General features: G+C 38.8%; 1 protein-coding gene across 4 annotated transcripts in view; it reads left to right on the top strand.

Annotated features, from left to right (window-relative positions):
• The window catches only part of LOC114472964 (low-density lipoprotein receptor-related protein 2), a 41257-nt gene that overhangs the window by 14428 nt on the left and 5049 nt on the right, over positions 1-21780 (top strand). For 3 of the 4 annotated variants that reach the window (XM_028462285.1, XM_028462284.1, XM_028462282.1), the window contains 23 exons: positions 1593-1841; positions 1920-2129; positions 3297-3551; positions 5565-5723; positions 5796-6062; positions 6134-6349; positions 6916-7098; positions 7538-7660; positions 7767-7931; positions 8009-8224; positions 9777-10006; positions 10547-10676; positions 11691-11884; positions 11962-12148; positions 13502-13714; positions 13780-13963; positions 16580-16781; positions 16856-17020; positions 17883-18110; positions 19079-19306; positions 19380-19520; positions 20481-20682; positions 20755-20880. In XM_028462285.1, coding sequence (XP_028318086.1) covers positions 1593-1841; positions 1920-2129; positions 3297-3551; positions 5565-5723; positions 5796-6062; positions 6134-6349; positions 6916-7098; positions 7538-7660; positions 7767-7931; positions 8009-8224; positions 9777-10006; positions 10547-10676; positions 11691-11884; positions 11962-12148; positions 13502-13714; positions 13780-13963; positions 16580-16781; positions 16856-17020; positions 17883-18110; positions 19079-19306; positions 19380-19520; positions 20481-20682; positions 20755-20880 — 4473 coding nt within the window. The remainder of the gene's footprint in view (positions 1-1592; positions 1842-1919; positions 2130-3296; positions 3552-5564; positions 5724-5795; positions 6063-6133; positions 6350-6915; positions 7099-7537; positions 7661-7766; positions 7932-8008; positions 8225-9776; positions 10007-10546; positions 10677-11690; positions 11885-11961; positions 12149-13501; positions 13715-13779; positions 13964-16579; positions 16782-16855; positions 17021-17882; positions 18111-19078; positions 19307-19379; positions 19521-20480; positions 20683-20754; positions 20881-21780) is intronic. The other variant, XM_028462283.1, reaches the window with a different exon arrangement.

Genomic DNA, 21780 nt, shown 5'->3' with positions numbered 1-21780 from the left:
GACACTTAAACGTTTCTCCATGCTATAACATAAGGGAGCCAAATTAAAAAAGGCATATTAGAATAAATTGTGGGGTGTTTTTCCTGCAAAAACAAACTTAAATTTACATTAGAATGTTACTTAAAGTCCAGTTGTGGCTGTAACATCTGCTGGAGGATTTTTTTTTTTTTTACAATGTTTGTGTCAGATCCAGAGTTTAAAAGAAGCTCATCTGCTTCTTTTCATAATCTGATTAAGGGGTGTCTCAACGTTTTGAGATCTCTGAACCTTCCTTTTCCATCATGTTATATATGTAATTAGTCACTTTACATTAAACTTTGAGCAGCTTGTGCAACCTCTGAAAAACATCTTTTTTCTTCCCAAATCATCTTCTGTATACCAAAACCTAATACATAGTTCTAATGGAGGCCATATGAAACTTTCACCATGCTTTCATGGACCACCCTAGCTTACATGCAGATATTTCTCCAGATTCTCTAAATATTTTGATGTTGTGGACTGTCGATAATAAAATCCCTAAATTCCTTGATATTTTGTTGAACCTGTGTTTTTAATCTGTTTGTTCACTCAGTGGTGAACCTCACCCCGTCCTTGCTTATGAACATAGACAGTAAAAAGAATAGACTGGACAATCTCCCTGGTGAAGTGAAGCTTTTATTGTTGGAGCTCCCCCTGCTGACTGGCTGCAGTATAGGTCATAAGCCCCGCCTCCGCAATGATAACAGATGGGATGTGGGTCAAACTGTAAAGTTAAAATACTCATCACAAAGTTTTTTTCTAAGCCTAAACTCTGCTGTGATTAGTTATCACCCTACATTGTGTTCTAGTGATCATTTTTCTGTGAAGTTTGTTTTAAATTAGTTATTTGAGGTTGAAAAACAGGATTTGACGTCATATATGACGATGATTGACGGCCGCAGATCTTGCATAGCTCTCTTTGTGAATATCAGTTATGTTGTGAAGGACCGCTGAGACGTATGATATTCTTCATTTTTAAATAGAAAACGTTTAGATATTTGAGTGTAAATAAATAATGGTTTCGTACTAACATCAATGATCTGTTGGTAGAATTTCCAGTGAGAAAGATACTATAGTTCGTGGCGTAGCCGGGCTGCGTAAAGTCATCAGGGCAGTATGCTGAATGGGCGGGGTGTGTTACCAGGGCTCCTCCCACTGGACCCTACAGTGCAGACTCTGGCTCCAAATAATGTCAAATTTTCCAGATGTAAGTGCCTTGTTTTGGCTTCCAGAACATTGAGTGGGAACAGCTACAGTACACGCCCACTGCTTCTGACTGACAGACAGCCTTTATGGGACGCTCCTTTTAAACCCAATCATGACACTCGCCTGTTTCTGATTCACTGTTCACCTGTGGAATGTTCCAAACAGGTGTTTTATGAGCATTCCTTAACTTTCAGACTTTTGTTGCACTTGTTGCAGCTTTTATTTATGTTTAAACATTAAAGATATTTTATTTGTTGTGAATGAAACTGAATATCTTTAAAATGATTTGTAAATCATTGTTCTGTTTTTTAATTTTCCTTTTATACGTCGCAATTTATTCTAAGGTGTGTTTCCCCTCCCCCCCACAGCTGACTTCCTGTGCAGAGACAGAAGGAGCTGTGTCTCTGAGCGTAAAGTGTGTGATGGTCGCTCTGACTGCAGCGACGGCTCTGATGAGGTCAACTGTCCCAGTGTAGCTCCTCCTCCTCCTCAGAAGAACACAGTGAGGTGTCGTCTGGGGTCCAGACTGTGTGGGGACGGGACAGAATGTGTCCTGAACAGTCACGTCTGTGATGGAGAGAGAGACTGTGGGGACGGATCAGATGAGGACGGATGTGGTCAGTGACTTTAATCAATGTTAGAATTATTAATGCATGATACTGTGTTGTGTTCATCTGTTCTGGTGTTTATTTCAGAGAGTGCTGTACCTTCTGAGGACAATCAGTCTGACTCTCCTGCTCCAGTGGAACCATTGACTGATGTTCCCACACAGCCTCCATGCACCAGTCCTTCAGTTCTGTGTCCAGGTTCTTCTTTATGCCTCAAACCATCACAGCTGTGTGACGGAAAGATCGACTGTCCTGATGGATCTGATGAGAAATGTGTGCAAAGGTGTCCCTACACCAGTAAGACTTTATTTAATTTGTTCACACTTTTTTCTAATTCAAAAAGATGATTTTCTGCTGATGTAAATCATTTAATCATAGAAACATGTTTATATTCCTGCATGACTCCAATTAGGGTTGTACATTTCTCTGGGATGGATGATTTGATACACATCTCGATACACGGGTATAATTCGGCTAGAAAACAATATATCTGAAAAACAGAGCGATTCGATGCAGTGTACAAATTATTTGATTTTATAGTTAACATTTGTTCATATAGACATTAATCTTACATTTTAAAAAAGCCATTTCTAAAAAAAATGACAATCTTATAATATTATTTAAACAGTATCAATTTGTTAAAGGCCACATGTCATATCTCCAAGTAAAAAGACAAACAAAAGAATCACATGTCCAATGAATTTATTTTTAGACATAAACCCAAAAAAAGATTTTCTAAATTAACATCATTTTTTTTTTTTTTTTTGGTTTGGTTAGGATCATATTAAAAAAATGATATATATAAAAACAAATTAACATGCCTTGGTTTTCAGTCATATTTATTAAAGGAAGTAAATAAAAATGCTGTTAGGCATGAAAAGTAAACAATCCTATACTAAAAATGTCACAATATAATCCCGTAGCAATAAAATACAGGTATTGATGTTGTGATATCCTTAGCTCGTGCAGAATTGGGGCTGAGTTGTCCATAGAAGTTAAAGATAACGTTACCCACTGTGCTTCAGCTGTATTAACAGCATGATTCTGCTGGTCATTGTGGGGTTTGAGGAATTCACAATACTCGTCTGTTGGCTTGTTGCATGCTGGCCTACATTTGTTGTGCTATCTCAGAGCAGTTCAGCACAACTTACACATTTTTTTGAAGATTTCTGTCCTCCTTGTAGAAACCAAACATGTTCCAAACTTCACATTTCTGTTTGGCTGGTGTTAAACATCTTTTGCAGTGACTCACTGGTGCTGCTACCAGTGGTAATATACAGGGCATGCACATCATTTGGTAAACGGGCAGCCATGGCTCTCGCACTGCCTTAGGGACGCACTCGTCAACTGATGGCTTGTCTGGCTCCACTTGGTCCGTGTCACTACGACCGATTCATCTAAGATTCTTCATATCTCTGACTTGTCAAACCGGACACTGTCATAAAGTTCATTCTCCCCCCACAGCTGACTTCCTGTGCAGAGACAGAAGGAGCTGTGTCTCTGAGCGTAAAGTGTGTGATGGTCGCTCTGACTGCAGCGACGGCTCTGATGAGGTCAACTGTCCCAGTGTAGCTCCTCTGGCTCCTCCTCAGAAGAAGAACACAGTGAGGTGTCGTCTGGGGTCCAGACTATGTGGGGACGGGACAGAATGTGTCCTGAACAGTCACGTCTGTGATGGAGAGAGAGACTGTGGGGACGGATCAGATGAGGACGGATGTGGTCAGTGTTTAATCTTTTAGTCTTAAAGCTAGGGGGTAAAGGCGGAGCCATCAGGGAGGCTACATTAAAAATCATGCTAGCTTTTGAAAATCGCCTACCCTACCTTTAAAGGATCCTCCACTATTTTAACAAATAGTGACCTAAAATCTTATAAATGTCTTTTTTAGTAGATCTATGGGATTACTTTATAGTTTCAGAGCCTGTGTTCCTCCTTCATGAAATCATGTGATTGATGATGTCACACGGCCCCACTGCCTGTAAACATCACATTGTTTTCTATTGAAGTGAAACATTCAGCCTGATTTTTAAACCATTTAACAGCTTTTCCAGTCAAAATAACTGCTTGTGCTACTTTTGGTTGATCTAAATCAGGGGTGTCGAACTCATTTTAGTTCAAGGGCCAAATATAGAGCAGTTTAACCTCAAGGGGCCACGCATTTTATGCAGGAAAACAAGTAATTTTAACCATTATTGTTCCCTAGTTTGCACTTCTATGTATACATAAAATACATTAAGAAACCCACAATATCCAAGCAATAAGTGACAGATATCAGCCCCAATAGGATCTTGACTTTAAAGGTACAGTATGATGCTATTTTTCACCCATCTCCATTTATTCTAACAACTTCAGAAAACTGACAAGTTTGGGAAAATAAACTTTTACTTTGTTGTTGGAGTGTTAACCTCTGAAAAGTCACTTTCAGAGCAATTCTAAAAACGAGCTGATTTGCGGCCTACTTATGCATATTCATGAGTAGGCGTGTCTGTAGACGCTAGCCACACACAGCTGATCACTAGCAATTATCTTTTACTATCCACACACTCTTGTTGTTGTTTTCAGCCAAAAAACTGCACATTAATGGATATTTAAGCAACTATTGTGATTTTGAGTCAAACACTGTTTTATGATGTGATGTGGACCTTCATCTTCTCAGTGGCTGAACATCCTCTTCCTCCACAGGGACACACGGATCAATATCTTTACTGCAAAACTGCACCTTGATAGTGATGTGCCCCGGATTACATCATGTATCATTCACAAACACAGCCACACCCCCTTCTTTACGCTTACCGCTCTCTGTCGTCCTGTGAAAGTTGGAATTCATCCAATTCCAAAACAGAGTTTGGTGTTAGCGCTGTGAGCCACGAAAACATCCTCAGTTCACAAGGGATGTCTGGTGTCACTGCATAGGCTGGTGGAGCATTAGCACAGAGTCCTAAGTGACAGCTGATGTGTGTAATCAATGGATCCGAGCAGTGACTCCTGACACAATCGCAAAGATTACAGACACAAGCAGCAGAAAAAAGTAGTGCAGTTTGCATTTACATATATGGCACTGCAGTTTAACATAAAATATATATAATACTTTAGTGTTTGTTTTAGCTGTAAGATAGTTTGAGAGGGAGGAGCTCACAATCTAGCAGGCGTGTATTATGTCCATGGTCGGAGGAGAGGATTGTCAGGAGGTGATGTCAGGTATGGGTAAAAAGGTCCTTCTGAATTAGGCTAAAAATATTCATATCACTGAGGAAAACCATTAGAAAGTGATTTTTTTTTTTTTTCATCATACCTCCCCTAAAAACTACCTAGACTTTGTGACCAATTTCTATTTAATTAAGAGAACTTATGTAATGTTTAAGAATGATTAAGGATTTTGAGTTTACATTAAAAATGACTGCAAGCATGCAGCTCCATTTACGCAATGACTCATGTTTTCTCAGTATTTTTTATGGATTTGATTGAACAGTGCACTGACATGCTCTGGTGGCTGAAGTTAGCGAGTAATCACAGACTGTCATCCATTAAATGATTTCAAGATGGCGAAACACAGGCTCTAAAACTGAAGTAGTCCCATTTTTAAAAAGTAATAAAACCAATATGGTGCATAATGTATTTTGTTAGATTTACTAATAACGACATTTAAAAGGTTTTAAGCCACATTTATAAAAACGAAAGGATCCCTTTAAATTCCAGGTAACACCCTAATGACTGTGTATATGTTGATGATACAGAGGTGACCACCACCCCTCAGAGTCCATCAGCCTCCTGCTCTAGTCCTTCTGTTCAGTGTCCTGGTTCCTCTGTGTGTCTGGAACCATCTCAGCTGTGTGACGGACACACGGACTGTCCTGATGGATCTGATGAGAAATGTGTGAAGAAGTGTGCAAACAGTAAGTGTTTCAACTCGTCTCTGACTCTTTAATCTTTTCTTTCATGTTTTAAATGTATAATGTGTGTGTCAGTAGCTGATTTCCCGTGTAAGGACAAGCGTGGCTGCGTATCCAGACGTCTGGTGTGTGACGGTGTGAGGCAGTGCCAGGATGGATCAGATGAGTTCTCGTGTCCCAGCAGCTCTTCCGCTTCTAAACCTTCTGTCCTAAAGTGTCGTATGGGATCAAAGCCCTGTGGTGACGGTAAAGAGTGTGTTTTGTACAGTCACGTCTGTGATGGAGAGGTGGACTGTATGGATGGCTCTGATGAGAAAGGATGTCCCACCACCTGCAGACTAGGTTGGTTCTATTAAACAGTTCAACACACTGAACCTATGAACAGTGTGTTGACCTGTTGGTCTACCCTCCAGGTGAGTTCCAATGCTCCCATGGGAGAATGTGCATCCCTGAGGCTCAGGTTTGTGACGGTAGAGCTCAGTGTCGAGACCAGTCGGACGAAGCCAACTGTTGGACGTCCACGAAGAGCTGCGAGCATCGATGTGGGGACGGGAAACGCTGCATCCCAAAGAAGTTCCTGTGTGACGGAGAGAACGACTGTTTGGATGGCTCGGACGAAACGGGCTGCAGTGAGTTTACATTACACCGTTTATCAGGGGTTCTCAACCAAGGGGTCAGGGAGGGGGTCGCCAGATGCCTTCAAGTAAGTAGGAATATTTTACGAACAATTTCAGCCCATTTTTGCTTATTTTTACATTTTTTCTGCAACTCCACCAAACTCACCATATTTCAACCTATTTTCATCACTTTTTCTTTCCATATTTTTGCTCTTTTTAATGTATTTTTGCTACATTTCTCTTATTTCTGACACTTCTACATCACATTTTAATGCCTTTTCTACACATTTTTCCACCTAATGTCACATATGTTGACCCATTATTGTCACTTTAAACCTATTTTCACTATTTCATGATTATTTTTAGCCAGTTTAATCACTTTCACCATTTGCTATGTCCACTAACCCTTTTCACCACTTTCTGTTTTTGTCCACTTGAATTTGCAACTTTTGAGCAATTTTTGTGTTTTTAAAAAAAATTCCTTTTCACCACCTTTTCCACCATTTTTTTGTCACTTTAAACCCATTTTTTTCTGATTATGACTATATACTGTGGCCCATCTTTGATTTGTCACCTAGGTGCCGTTACCCTTCGTCCAACGATGATTCCGCTTACTGAACACGCCTCTGTGTGTCCCACACCGTCAGTTCTTTGTCCAGGATCAAAAGTTTGTCTTTCCCCAATGCAGCTCTGTGATGGACGGAGAGACTGTATGGATGGCTTTGATGAGAAAAGCTGCGTGTTCAAATGTGAAAAGCCAGGTTTGTTCAGTGTGACCACTAGGTGGCAGACAAATGTATTTAAAATGACACTTTAAGAAGTACTGACAACAAAAATAAAAACAACCTTAACTGACAAGTAACTGATTAACAATATATACACAGACCTTCACACCAGCCTAATTTTAGGTCACATTATTATATCTCCATTTCAATGAATGGCTAAGCCTACTTTTAATGTGATACAACACTGCATGTGTTCCACAGATTAATATCTGTCAAAAATAAGATTTTTTTCTTAACTTTAGCTAAACAATAAAGTCCATTTTTGTTGTTTTCTCCAACAAAACACAACATTGGTCTGGTTTTCCCATAGATAAAACAAACCAATGTCAACCGACATCACATTTTATTATACAGTATATATTGTATGACACTCATCTCTAGTTATCAGCCCTAATATCTGACTTCTTCACATCAGATGACTTCCTGTGCAATGACCATAGAAAGTGCATCACTAAGAAGGAAGTGTGTGATGGTCGTCCTCAGTGTTTGGACAACTCAGACGAGAACTGGTGTAAAAATAAGCCGACTTCCTCTTCCTGTACGTATTTGTGTAAACACCTTCTTTCAGCCAGTGTTGACTAATACAGCACTGTATGGATGATGATTTTAATCCAAAAATCACTCAAACTCTTTGTTTTATCCAGCCTCCGTGGTCCCTCAGGCCAAACCAGAACCTCTGAAATGTCGTAGAGGTTTTAAGCCGTGTAACGACGGTTTGGAGTGTGTGATGTACAGCCACGTGTGTGATGGTGAGAAGGACTGCAGAGATGGATCAGACGAGGAAGGATGTGTTGCTCATTGCAGAAAAGGTTTAAAATCTTCACTAATCCAGAATCATAACATGTCACATGGTCTGATAATAAATGTTGAGCTTGTGTTCCTCCAGGTCAGTTCCAGTGTTCCCACGGTATGAAGTGCATCCTCCAGGAGCAGGTGTGTAACGGTCAGTACGACTGTCAGGATGGTTCTGATGAAAATGACTGTTCCTCTCACATGGACGGATGTCATCACCCATGTGACAACAACACGCGCTGTGTTCCTGAAACGTTCCTGTGTGACGGAGAGAAGGACTGTTCTGATGGATCGGACGAAGCAAAGTGTGGTGAGTTCTGTTCTTTATATGGAAACAACCCACGCCATGATTTCAGATCCAACGCTCACTTCCAGGCATACGTAGACTTTGTGTGGGGCAGGGGGAGCATTGCCCCCACCAGTGGTAAGGTTTTCATTAGTTTTCCCAAAGTAATTTGAAAAAATAAGATTCTTAATATAATGTACTGTACATGATATTCAAATATTTTAAGTGCCATGAAACAGTGACTATACAAATATATGTGAATACAAGTTATTTTTGGTGCTCGAGTCATTTGACTCTGGTTCTTCTGTTGCACAATTTTTCTTCACAATGTAAATGTTGAAGCGACACTGCCCTCAGCAGTTCATGTATGGTACTGAAGAAAAAAGAAGCACAAATATTTTATCATGAATTTACAACATTGATCTAAAAATAATGATTTTTTTTTAATGACATGTTTCAGCCTCACTGCTGATTAAAAAAAAAAAACAACTTTTTCATCTCTTTTACTGTGTTTTGGACTAAATGCTGGGATTCATTGGATTTTTGAATGTTTGAGGAATATTTTGAGACCACTTTGAATAGAATATATGGATTCAGTCAGACATGGCATCAGCAGTGCTGGATTGTTTGTCAACATTTGTTTTCTAAAATTTGACAAAATAATTGAGTGTTTGCTGTGACGATTGTCTTAGAATCTTCTGTTTTTAACCGTATAAACCTTTCTAAGCTTTCAAATGGTACATGATACTTGTGATATCCTGCCGTACTTAAGAAGCATTTAATCCCTTAAGAGCGTGAATGAGTGAGAACTAGGGCTGGGCGATATGGACCAAAACTCATTTCTCAATGTTTTTTCTCAAAATGGCGTTATACGATATAAATCTCAATTATTTAACTCAATAAAGTCTTACCAGAAAGACAATTCTGGGATAAATGTGTTAATTGTGTCTGACATATTTCATCAGCAAACAGCTGCGCGATATGACACTTCTGGCTTTTTCTCCCATCAGGGACAGCACGTGTGAGTGAGTTCTGTAGTGTGGCTTGTTTAGGGAAGGTCTGAGTTTGGACACACTCAAAATGTATCTAAATATGTTTTTCATGCTGTTCTGAGAAACAACCAAAGCAGCAACTCCTAAAAACAGTATTTGAATACAAAATAAGCTATAAAATATATATCTCAGAAATATGGAAAAATTGTAAATGTCATTGTTTGGGCGTACGCTATTCATACAATCATACAAGTATTCAATATTATTCATTAAGATATAAAATATATCTCGATATAGGCGATATTGTCATTTTTTTATATCGCCAAAATAGAAAACTCAATATGTTTTGAATCACGATTTATTGCCCAGCTCTAGTGAGAACATGCAAGTTGACAGTATTCAAGACGGTGGACGTTACCACTCGTCTACGCAAATGTTTCTAGTTAAACATAATCAATAATGTTAATCATCTTAATATATATATTATTGTGGTTAACATGAATCTGGAGATAATCTATATATTTGCTTGTTTTCTTTTGCCCCCCCCCCCCGGCATGAATTTCTAACTCCACCTCCGGTTCCAGGTCTGACGAGGTGTGTCCCCCACCAGTACCGCTGTGCTAGTGGCCAGTGTGTGTCTGAGGCTCTGAGATGTGATGGATACTCTGACTGCGGCGACCGATCGGATGAGGCTGACTGTCCCAGACCCCCCCACTGCCCCCCCGAGCTACGCTGCCCTCACAGCCACGAGTGTCTGCAGAAGGAGTGGCTGTGTGACGGAGACGAGGACTGTACGGATGGCTCTGATGAGAGGGTGAGTTCACCACAGCAGGGGTCACAAGTCTCTAGGAGGGGGTGCTCGGATGCCTTCAAGAAACTAAGAATATTTTCTGAACAATTTCAGCCCATTTTTGCTTATTTTTGCCTTTTTTTCTGCAACTCTACCAAACTCATCATATTTTAACATATTTTCATCACTTTTTCTTGCCATATTTTTGCTCCTTTTAATGTATTTTTGCTACATTTGTCCCATTTCTATGACTTTTCTACACATTTTTTTCCCGACATGTTTAGCACTTATAAACCCTTTCCACCGCTTTTACACCTAATGTCACATATGTTGACCCATTATTGTCACTTTTAATCTCTTTTTACCAGATTTCATGATTATTTTTTTGCCAATTTAACCACATTCATCATGTCTATTTTTTGCCAATTTGTGGTTTTTAACCACATTTCACCATCTTTTTGGTCATTTTATTTCTGATTAAAACTATGATTTCCATCTTTGAAGCGATGAGATCATGTCTTAAGAGTCAGATGTGTTATAGATGTTTTTGTTGTTCCTCTTCAGAACTGTAACATTCCTCCAGCTAAGTGCAGACTGTACCAGTGGCAGTGTGCTGACAGCACTCAGTGTGTTCCTCTGTCCTGGAGGTGTGATGGAGAGGAAGACTGCACTAATGGCATGGACGAGAACAAATGTGAGCATGTTCACTAATGTACAGTAGCTACAGGCTAATGAGGCTATACTGCATTATTGATGGCTCATCACAGAACTGTTAAAGGAACATTGAACCAGTGAGTCAAGTTACAGAAAAATAATTGATTAGAATCATATTGTGATCTTTTACTGGGAGGATCTGTTGCCTGTTTAACTCAGGTTTTTTTTTTTTTTAAACTTGGGGTCGTAACCCCATGTGGGGTCGCCTTGAGTTTAAATGTTATCTGAAATGTCAAAAGAATTTAAATACTCAACTCACAAATTATGCAAATAACAAAGTAATTTCAGTCTTCAAAAAATCTAAAGTCCATAGTAAGAAAAAGAACCCAAAAAGATGAACAAGCATTTAACAACGGGGAAAATTTTTTTTTTTTTTTTAAAGGAAGAAATCTCCAGTAGAACCAGGCTCAGAATGGGCAGCACATCCACTGGTTGGGGTTAGTGGACAGAAGGACAAACAGAATAGCATAGGATAGACAATCAGTGTTCCAGACTAGTTGAGCCGCTAACCATCAATCACGAACCTCCAGCTCTGACATCAAGACACCTGAAAAGAAAAGAGAGCGAAAGACAATGATACACTTGTTCCTATTGGTTAGATTAATATTAATATTAAATGTCATGTGGCCTCCCACCATGCTCTGATATACCATTACAATGTTTTGTATTGTAATGGGTGCACATATTGATCTCAACATATTAATTAAAATGCACAATCTTACTATGTTCTATACTTTCCCTTTGTCAAATGTATATTTAGTTCAACTAAAATGCAGTAAATAAAATCTGCTAGGTTCTATCCTGACTACCCTGTATTTGTAATACAGTATAACAAACTTGATCAAAAACTAATTCTAGAAAGAAAATCTCTGAAATCACCAGAGATTCTTGATATCAAAAAAGGTCCAATCAGATGACCTTTTGAACAAATGGCCCAAGATGATTTCTGGTGCTTTTTCTGTCCCAGTATGAACCAGTGAATGTTCTACTACAGGTACCCAAAGAACATGCCCCTCCCACCTGTACGGCTGTGGTAGTGGAGAGTGTGTAGACGCCAGTCTGGTGTGTAACAGCTTCACCAACTGTCTGGACCGCTCAGACGAGGGTGGACGATGTTCTAAATACAACTGTTCCAGTCCTAGAGCTCCTAGATGTGACCATCGGTGTGTGAGCACCCCAGATGGACCAGTCAGTAACTTTACTCTCAGAATCACTTCTTTAACATCAGAGCTGGTTCCTGAACATCTCACTTCTGTTTGTTACAGACTTGTTTTTGCACAGCTGGGTTCAGACTTCAGTCAGACTCTGTTTCCTGTGTGGATATCGATGAGTGTAACTCCGCCCCTCGTGCTGTGTGTAAACACCTGTGTCTGAACACCTGGGGGTCCTACACCTGTCACTGCCACCCAGGGTTCTACCTGGAACCAGATAACAAGAGCTGCAAGACTAAAGGTGCTGTTGTTTTACCCAGTTAGGTTAGATTATTCCATCAAATCACATCCAAACTCTCAATAGGTAGATTCAAACTTGGCTTTATCAATCATTTTAACAGAAAGGCACAATTAATTATTAGATTTAGCCTTTTATCAGCAAAGTCTGGGGTGTGCAACTCGTTTTAGTTCAAGGGCCAAAAACTGACCAAGTTATCTGCAACCCACTTATCAAACTAAACATTAATGTGCTTTAGTTTACACTTCCATATAAGTATGTAAGGCACTGATTATATCCAAGCAATAAGTGACCTTCGATTTAGAATTTGGTCACACAACCAGAAAAATTTATTTATTTTGGTAAAATGTTGTGGAATAATTTTGGGTAATTTGCTAGACTTTAAAAAAAATTAAGTTACAGAGTTTCATTGAATTTGTGTATTTGGAGGAACTGAGTTATCTAGAACAGAATTATTTGGTAATTTACACAATAATTTGTTTTCTGTCATTCTTACGTGGGCTGTAATAGATGCTCTGAAGGGCCAAAATTGGCCCTTGGGCCTTGAGTTTGACACATGGACTCTGTAGTCCAACCACATTCACTTGTTCCTACTTGTGTTCAGCTGCCATGCAAGGCACTACTCTACCATTACTAGTAGTTTAGGGTTTAACCCACAGACCATTGACTTTAAACCTGTTCTACTGTAATGTAATAGTCTATCATTTGATTATAATGTTTGTCATTTATGGTTTTAGTTTTTACCTGTATACGCACTGTGGATGCAAATAGATATTAATATTTATTATAACTTTAAATAGATGTTCATTAATGTGCATCGTCCCTATCAAATAAAGCAATGTATAGAAAGACATAACTGTGGATGGAATCCCCAGTACAGTGGACATTTTCAGGTCAGAGTGGGATTTCACGAAAAACTTCTGTGGTCAGACCAAACGAACTCATGACTCAGCAAAACCTCCATCAGATAAAACAGCCTAAGGCTTCAAAATAAAAGTCTTCAGGCTCGGGTCGTAAAACACAACATGGCGTTTTATGAAGTTTGAATCTTTAATATAATACTTCTTTCCTTTTTATAAATAAAAAAGTCAAGATATATCAACATATTGTTTGATTAATAAATACATGGTTTAATTAAACATTGAACCTTTAAAAATAAATAGAAAATAACAACTTTCAACTTTACTCTCGTATCAGAAGTAGTAAAGTAGGAAACGACTTATCTTCCAGCTGAGCCATGTAATCAATAATTTTACTGTCATCATTAGAGTTTAAATATCTAAAGTCTTTAGAATATCAGGAGAGACAATATTTCTCAAGATTCTAAACATCTAAATTCTGATGTTGTCTGTATAGACGAGCCTCTGCTCCTGGCCTCGGTTCAGTCAGAGCTGCTCCAGCTGGGGGTCCACAGTGGAACGCTGAGACGTCTGTCCACCGTCAGTCGGCCTGTGTTCTCCTTGGACTTCGACTGGACCCAGCGCAGAGTTTACTGGCTCAGCCCCGACTACCAGAGCATCCGCTGGGCCGAGATGAAGAACCCCAACACCAAAGGGACGCTGATCAAAGGTAGGTCTAGACCTGGTTGTCTAGATGTGTTGCAGAGGAAACATCTAAAGGGTTTTATTTTGTAGGGGTGAAGTCAGACTACCTTGCCGTGGACTGGGTGGGTAAGAACCTGTACTGGGTGGATGGACTGGTTGGACAGATTCTAGCAGTGAAGCTCAGTGATGCTACTCTAAGGTCTCAGGACTACACAGTGGTCCTCAGTGAAGACCTGAAGCAGCCAAGGTCGTTGGTTCTACTCCCACATAAAGGGTAACGAACATTAAGTATTTAATGCCTAAACATGATTCTATGTCCAGCAACAGCTGTCTGTGTGAGTGCGTGCATGCTGCAATAAAGGGTGTGCGTCAGCTGTCAGCGCAGTGTGCTGTCCTCAGATCAGAGGGGGAACAAATTAAGACAGGCTTGAAGCACAAGCATCCACTGTTAAATCAATCCTTTTTCTGCACAAGAACATGGATTATTCTTATATTTGATATGTGGATTATGTAAATAGATCCACAGTCTCTGGCGCCGTGGGCACACTGCGTGTGTTTGTTTCCCTGTGCGTTGATCTGATGTTGATATTAACAGTTTATTAATAAAAACAGGTTTACCACTAAAACAAATATAAATGTCTTTTGTATGAGGAAAACATATAGCCTGACCTGAAACACACAATTAAAACCTGATATAAATGCATAATGTCTGTCAGACCTGTAGGTTTCACTTTTGCTTTGTCAGGTTCTGGTCAAAGCTTGAATAAGGTTCATATTAGGGATGTAATGATTCACTCAACTCTGATACGATTCGATTCACGATACGATTCTCTCATGATTTATTTTACAAAATGGGACTGTAGACAAATGATGATTGAAAAATATTCCTTTGTTTTCTAGTTTTTTTTTCCCCAAAAAAATACTGTACTATTATTTTTATATTTCATTGTCAAAATAATCCCTTGATAAACTATTCAAAACAATGCAATTTAACTAAAAATAAATTTTGAATGAAATAAAGGAATAATACAAATGAAGAAGAAGCCTATTAATTTAAATTCTGGTTCTATAGTAAACAATGCAAAACTGCATAATAGTTTTTCTTTTTAAAAGTGCAACTGAAAATGTATTTTGTCTTAACAATTGGACTTAAAAAAAAACCAGTCTGCACTGTATTTACATCAGATATTTAAGACCAGCAGAGGGCGCTGGTAACCTAGGGGTCGGTTGGCATGCAGATAATCTGTGCAGTGAAGAAGAGATGCTATGCTAGCAGACAGAGCTAATAGAAAAATGTGACTTACAGATATTCACGTAATATTACAGATTTTTTCGGTGCTAAAGGGCTAAGGAACCATTTATGAACATATTTAAGAGTAGAAGGCGGCCAGAAAAAAAGTAGTAGCAGATTCCGCCTGCCGCCTCAGCATTTAAACAAAGTACTGCGATTCAATTTTCAGAAAATCGATGTGAACCGTGATACCTATGAATCGATTTTTAACTGCCTTACGATTAATCGTTACATTCCTAGTTCATATTATAAATAGCTTTGGCGTTTTGTTGTGCCGATTTGCTTTTAAACACGGACCAAATATTTGTCCTCATCCTCCTCTGCACCTGATCATTCATTCTACGTTTTTCTTTTCATTCTCCTTTTTTCTTTCTTTATTTCGACTAATTGCCACGTGTGCCATAGTCTTGGTCGACCAATCATTTCCTTGGTTGACTACAGCCCTAGAGATTAGCTGTGATATGCACCATCAGTGAGGAGGGACAAACCATGGATGAGGGATAAAATGGGGCTATGAGAGAAGGCGGTGAAGCTTTCAGCAGCTCACACTCAAGCAGAGCGTGTGTGGACCTAAATCCACTATTAAGTGTTGCGATCGTGAGAAAGCGATCAACAAACCAGGCCAAGTGTGACTCGGCATGTTGGGAGGAGGAGGAAGTTACGCGTCTGTGTTTTTGTTGTTTTATAGAAGGAAACCAATGTTCAGGTGTCACTAAAGCAAAAAAAATAACCTCAGTCACTGAAAGGTTTTTTTTTTTTCAGAAAAAGCCTATTTTTCTCAGCTTTTTGTCAGAAACTGGCGTTTTGTGTGAAACTTGCCTATATTCGACTGCTGATTACTGAAGAACAAAAAAAGTTAAAAACATTTTTTTTTCGGATGAAAGTAAAGATTCAGATTTTACACGGTCATAGTACAAAATATTTGGTGGGTCTTTAAAAATGCTGTAAAATGGCTGGCAGCCAATGAGTTAATGTCCTCACATCTGCTCATAGCTCATAATTAAGATGCAATAGGCATAGACTGCCGGGGGGGGGGGGTCTGGCATGCTCGGTTGGAGAGAGGTTGGAGAGGGCGTTAAGAGAGAGGTCATTTAGGTTAGAGAGGGACCGGAGAGGGTCCCATTCCTCTCTCTAACACTCCCTCTATGTCTGCTTCTTCCCTTGTGTGTTTGCTCCTGTTCTCCTTCTGGCTTTTGTCTTGCAGGTCCGTGGGATCCTCAGTGTGGAGTTACAGAGTCTCAACAACTCTGTCTCCACCCTTTCCTCTGCACACACCCAACACAGCATAACGTGGATGGCTGTTCATCATAGGAATGGGATCCACACAAGGTTCCTGCTGCTTAACAGAAGGTTTTCCTTGCCGCCATGATGAATTCATGTTGGGTGTGGGATACATATGTATGTGTATATACGTATATATGCATATGTGTGTATCCATAAAATGAAGAGTCCGTCCTTAAGACTGCTCTACTGTAAAGTGTCTAGAGATACCATTGGTTATGATTTGGCGCTATACAAATAAAGATTGATTGATTGATTGATTGACATCTAAAGGTCCGTCTGAGGGTTCTGTAGGTGCTGATGGTCCATCTTTGATAGGTTGATGCTGTGGTCAGAGATCGGTAGTCGGCCTCAGATAGAGCTGTCTGGGATGGACGGTTCTAAGAGGAAAGTTCTGGTGAACCAGGACCTGAGCTGGCCCGTCAGCCTGGCCTACGACCACCTGGACAACAGGGTGTACTGGGCCGACGAAAAGCTGCGATGCATCGGTTCAGCGTCGCTAGACGGAGGCGACATCAGGGTAGGAACAAAGATTTCCTGTTCCAGGAAGAAGGGTAATGAAAAGCTTTTTAAACAGACGTCGATGTTTTCCAGATTCTCCAGTTAGCTGAAACTCCAAACCCTTTCTCTGTGGCCGTCTTCAACCATCGTGTTTTCTGGTCCGACACCAAAAGAAGAACCATTCGATCTGCTGATAAAAACACTGGCAAAGAACAGAAAGTTCTTCTGAAGAGACCTGGACAGCCGTTTGGACTCAAGGTAAGCCTCTGAAGATAATGCATTACATACGTTTCATTTATTCAGTGTTTCAGAGAATTTACTTTGATATCCTGAGACGTTTTGACTAACTGCTAGTCTTCCTCAGAGGTGTCTGCTGAATGCGTTGTTTCCTTTCCTGTCACATAATAATTCCAGCAAGTTCTTTTTGGGAAACCTTAACATATTATTCAAAAAGGAGGCAAAAAGTACTTGCTTGAAATATTATTTATTTTTATTTTTAGTTGTTAGATTTGTTTTATCTATTTAGTTTATTTATTTTTATTGTTTCATTTGTTTTCAGAATCAGAAGTACTTTATTTATCAGGGGAAATTACTTGCGTTACAGCCGCTCAAGAAATATTACAAATAAAAAGAATAAATATTAAACAAAGAAAGGGAATAAAAACTTATTTTTTAATTAAGACTGTTAATTAAATACAAGCGCACACATTACAGTAGTAAAAAATAAGATAATACAGGTATTTACAACAATCAAAGCTGACAAAGTGTATTTATTTTAATTATTTGGAGAGGACGGTGCACATCAATGAACACTAGTACAAAACTTTGTGTAAATGTAGCAGATTTAGCCAGTTCTCGTACATTTAAGACAATGACTATAAATAATCCATCATTACGCTGAAGTCAAGGACACATCAAGGTGATCAACAGAAGCCTCTGAGGAAGACTGATCTCCTGACATGTTTCAACTGCCAAAGTCAATGTCCTGAAAAGCAGTTGTCTGAATAAATGAAACCTTAACTTATTAATAAAAAAGAACTTCCTGGAAGGTTCTGAATGATCAGTTTGTGTATTGATCCAGTGCTGATGTTTAACACCATGTCCTGTATTTCTCTCCTAGCTGATGCACTCCATCTCCCAACCCTCCATCTCCAGTCCCTGTGAGCAGCTCCGTTGTTCTCATCTTTGTCTCCTGAGCCCAGTAGAAAACAGGAAGTCAGCAGATCAAGGACCAGCAGCAGTTTGTCGCTGTCCTAAAGGTCTCCTACTCTCTAGTGACATGAAGACCTGCTCCCAGCCCGTAGACTCCTCCTTTATCCTGCTTTTATCTCCTCAGGTCATCTACCAGGTCAGAACCCTTTTTAGATTTCTACTTTAATGGTTATACAATGACCGACCATTTAAATCAGGGATATCAAACTCATTTTAGTTCAAAGACAAATATGAAGCAGTTGTGAAAATGAGTAATTTCAACATTATTGTTCCCCAGTTTACACTTCTACATATAAACAAAATATTAAATATGTAAGAAACTGACTAAATTTAAGCAATAAGTGATCAGCCCACACAGGACCTTCACTTTACATTTCCTAGACTTTTACCAATTTCTATTTCATTAAGGGAAATATTATGTAATTTATTGAAAAAACTGAATTCTTACAAAATCATTCAATTTTCCTCAGTTTAGCATAAAAAATAACTACAATTGTGAAATATAATAAAAGGGAAATCTGAGCCTGTGTAAATATTTTGTTTTTTTTACTTTCTTCTACGGGCTGAATTAAATGGTTTAAAGCAGTGGTTCTCAAATGGGGGTATGCGATGGCACTACAAGGGTACTTGGACTGGAAATGATAAAATTTATCAAAATAAATGTATTCAGGGGCCACTAAGTCAGTGTTTCTCAAATTTGGGGTCTGGACCCTATGTGGGGTCACCTGGAGTTTAAATGGGGTCACCTGAAATTTCTGAAAAAATATTGGAGACATGATCAAAAACTAATTCAGGGGAAAAAAGTTTTTGGGGCTGCTTGTGATTCTTGATTTTAAAATGGGGTCATGATCCAAAAAAGGTTGTGAACCACTGCATTAAATACTGTTTATTTCCACTTATTTACAAAATTATTAAAATGTGTTATCACTCATTCATTCCATCATTATGATCTATAGTTGTTTTTAAATAGTTTTCTAAGCAAAATGTTGTAGTTGGACAAAGGGGGGACTAGAACCACTGATGTAAAGGGCCAGATTTGGCCCCTAGGCCTTGAGTTTGACACGTGATTTAACTTCTCGTTCATCTTTTTCTTTCTCTTTGTAGATTTTCTTGCGCTCCCTGAGAAAAGCTGGTGTTTCTCTGAAGAAGATGCCGTCCAGCAGAGCTCTGAGCCTCCCTAGAAGCAGCGAGGCCTTAGTGCTGGACGTTAGCATGCGTGACCTGTCTGTGTTCGTGGCTTACTCAGGTCAGAGGTCAGTGGATGTGCTGAGAATGAGCAGCTCCAGGTCCAGGCAGGGCCTCACCCTGCAAGGACAGATGCTACAGTTAAAGGTTTGAGTCATTTATAATATCAGTTTAGAACTCACATCCATGTGATCAGTTAATCCTGTTTTTCCTCCTTAAGGACGACTTTGTGACGGCCATGGCTGTGGACTGGGTGACCTCTGACCTCTACTGGAGCAGCAACAGGAGACCAGATATCATCGTCACTTCCCGTTATCACGACCGTAACACGTCACTGCTGCAGGGGTCTGGGACGCTACAGGTAAATGTATATTTTTTATTACGTCATTTAAAGAGAAATAAAAAACATTTTTAAAAACATCAAAAATAAAAGAATGAAGAATATAAAAATAACTATTTTTGTCAATGATAAAAAATTACTTAAGAATAAATTATAAAAATAATAATACAGAATAAAAACAAACAATTTAATTGTATATATGTCAATGATTTCTTTAAAAAAATAAACCTAATTAAAAGTAAAATATTAAATAAAGAACTTTAATTAAAAAAATTACTAAATTTAAATATTTTTAAAATGTTATTGGTGAAAAATAAGTTCCTTAATTAAGATATAAAAATAAAAACATTAACAATATGAAAAGAAAAAATGAATACAAAGAATTTTCATTGATCAAAAAAATCAAATAACATATTTACAGGGTGTAACATCTATAGCTCTATTGTCTATCTACAGGGTGTAACATCTATAGCTCTATTGTCTATCTACAGGGTGTAACATCTATAGCTCTATTGTCTTTCTACAGGGTGTAACATCTATAGCTCTATTGTCTATCTACAGGGTGTAACATCTATAGCTCTATTGTCTATCTACAGGGTGTAACATCTATAGCTCTATTGTCTATCTACAGGGTGTAACATCTATAGCTCTATTGTCTATCTACAGGGTGTAACATCTATAGCTCTATTGTCTTTCTACAGGGTGTAACATCTATAGCTCTATTGTCTATCTACAGGGTGTAACATCTATAGCTCTATTGTCTATCTACAGGGTGTAACATCTATAGCTCTATTGTCTTTCTACAGGGTGTAACATCTATAGCTCTATTGTCTATCTACAGGGTGTAACATCTATAGCTCTATTGTCTATCTACAGGGTGTAACATCTATAGCTCTATTGTCTATCTACAGGGTGTAACATCTATAGCTCTATTGTCTATCTACAGGGTGTAACATCTATAGCTCTATTGTCTATCTACAGGGTATAACATCTATAGCTCTACACCCTCCTTCAGGCAGACTTTGTTATACATCTATGATCAGATCTGATGGTAAAGGTCATTCAGAGGTGGATTGTTCGTGGATGGATGGACGTAATAAAGCTGTTCTGTGGAGGAAGACCTCCATCCCTGTCTCTGTGCTCTTCACCAACAATGGATCCATGGTCTACTGGGCTGATGCTGGTGAGAACCAGTTAATGTTATGTTAGTGATCTTTGATTGTCTCCTGGTACTGATCAGGTTTTATTTCCACAGGTGAGGGAACGATCAGCTCTATTGGAATCGATGGGAAAGGATTTAAACAGTTTAAATCTGGTCCTGGTTTACTCGTGTCCTTCACTCTCACATCAAATATTCTCCTCTGGGTCACACTGGGTAAAGGTAAGGATTTATTTTTATTGACAGTTAAATTATATTCAGCCTAAATCTCAGAATAGGGGGCGCTGTAGCCCTAAAATAAAACACTATCTGATTTAATGTTTGTTTTTATTACATTTTTGTTTTAAATCAGTTTATTTTTTTAAACAATTTAAATATATATTTTTAAACAATTTAAATATATATTTTTAAACAATTTTATACAACTTTTTATTTGTTTATCACTTTTTAATTAGATTTATCTTTCATAATTGTTCATCCTAAAATGGTTATTTTTTAACACTATAAATCAGTGTTAAATGGGGGAACCATAGATTGTAAGAAGAATGGACGACTCGTGCTGGGAAGTGAAGCTTTTATTGTTAGAGCTCCCCCTGCTGACTGGCTGCAGTATAGGTCATAAGCCCCGCCTCCTCAATGTAAAGTTAAAATACTCATCAGATCATTTATTTCCAAAGCTGAACTCTGCTGTGATCATTAGTTATTATCACCCTACATTATGTTCTAGTGCTCATTTTTCTGTCAACTTTGTTTTAAATAAGTTATGAGGTTGAAAAATGGGATTATATATGACAATGATTGACAGCCTCGGGTCTTACGTAGCTCTTTGTGATTAGCAGTTACATCCGTGAAGGAAAGCTGAGTCACCATTAAACTTTTACGTTCAGTGTTTTTGTCTTTTTTGAGCTTAAAGATACGTATGTTGTTGGCGTAGCTGGGGTTACGTAAATCAGGACAGTACGCTAAATGGGCGGGGCATGTTACCAGGGTTCCTCCCACCGGACCCTACTGCCCAGACTCTGGCTCCAAATTACGTCAAATTTGCAAGATGGAAACGCCCCTAAGCGTAGTTTTTGGCTTCACGAATGTTGAGTGGGAACGGCTACAGTGCACGCCCACTGG

The sequence above is a fragment of the Gouania willdenowi genome, chromosome 12, assembly GCF_900634775.1.
Source record: "Gouania willdenowi chromosome 12, fGouWil2.1, whole genome shotgun sequence".
Classification (NCBI taxonomy): Eukaryota; Metazoa; Chordata; class Actinopteri; order Blenniiformes; family Gobiesocidae; genus Gouania; species Gouania willdenowi.
The sequence above is the reverse complement of the archived record's forward strand: the minus strand, read 5'-3'. Positions and strand labels throughout refer to the sequence as shown.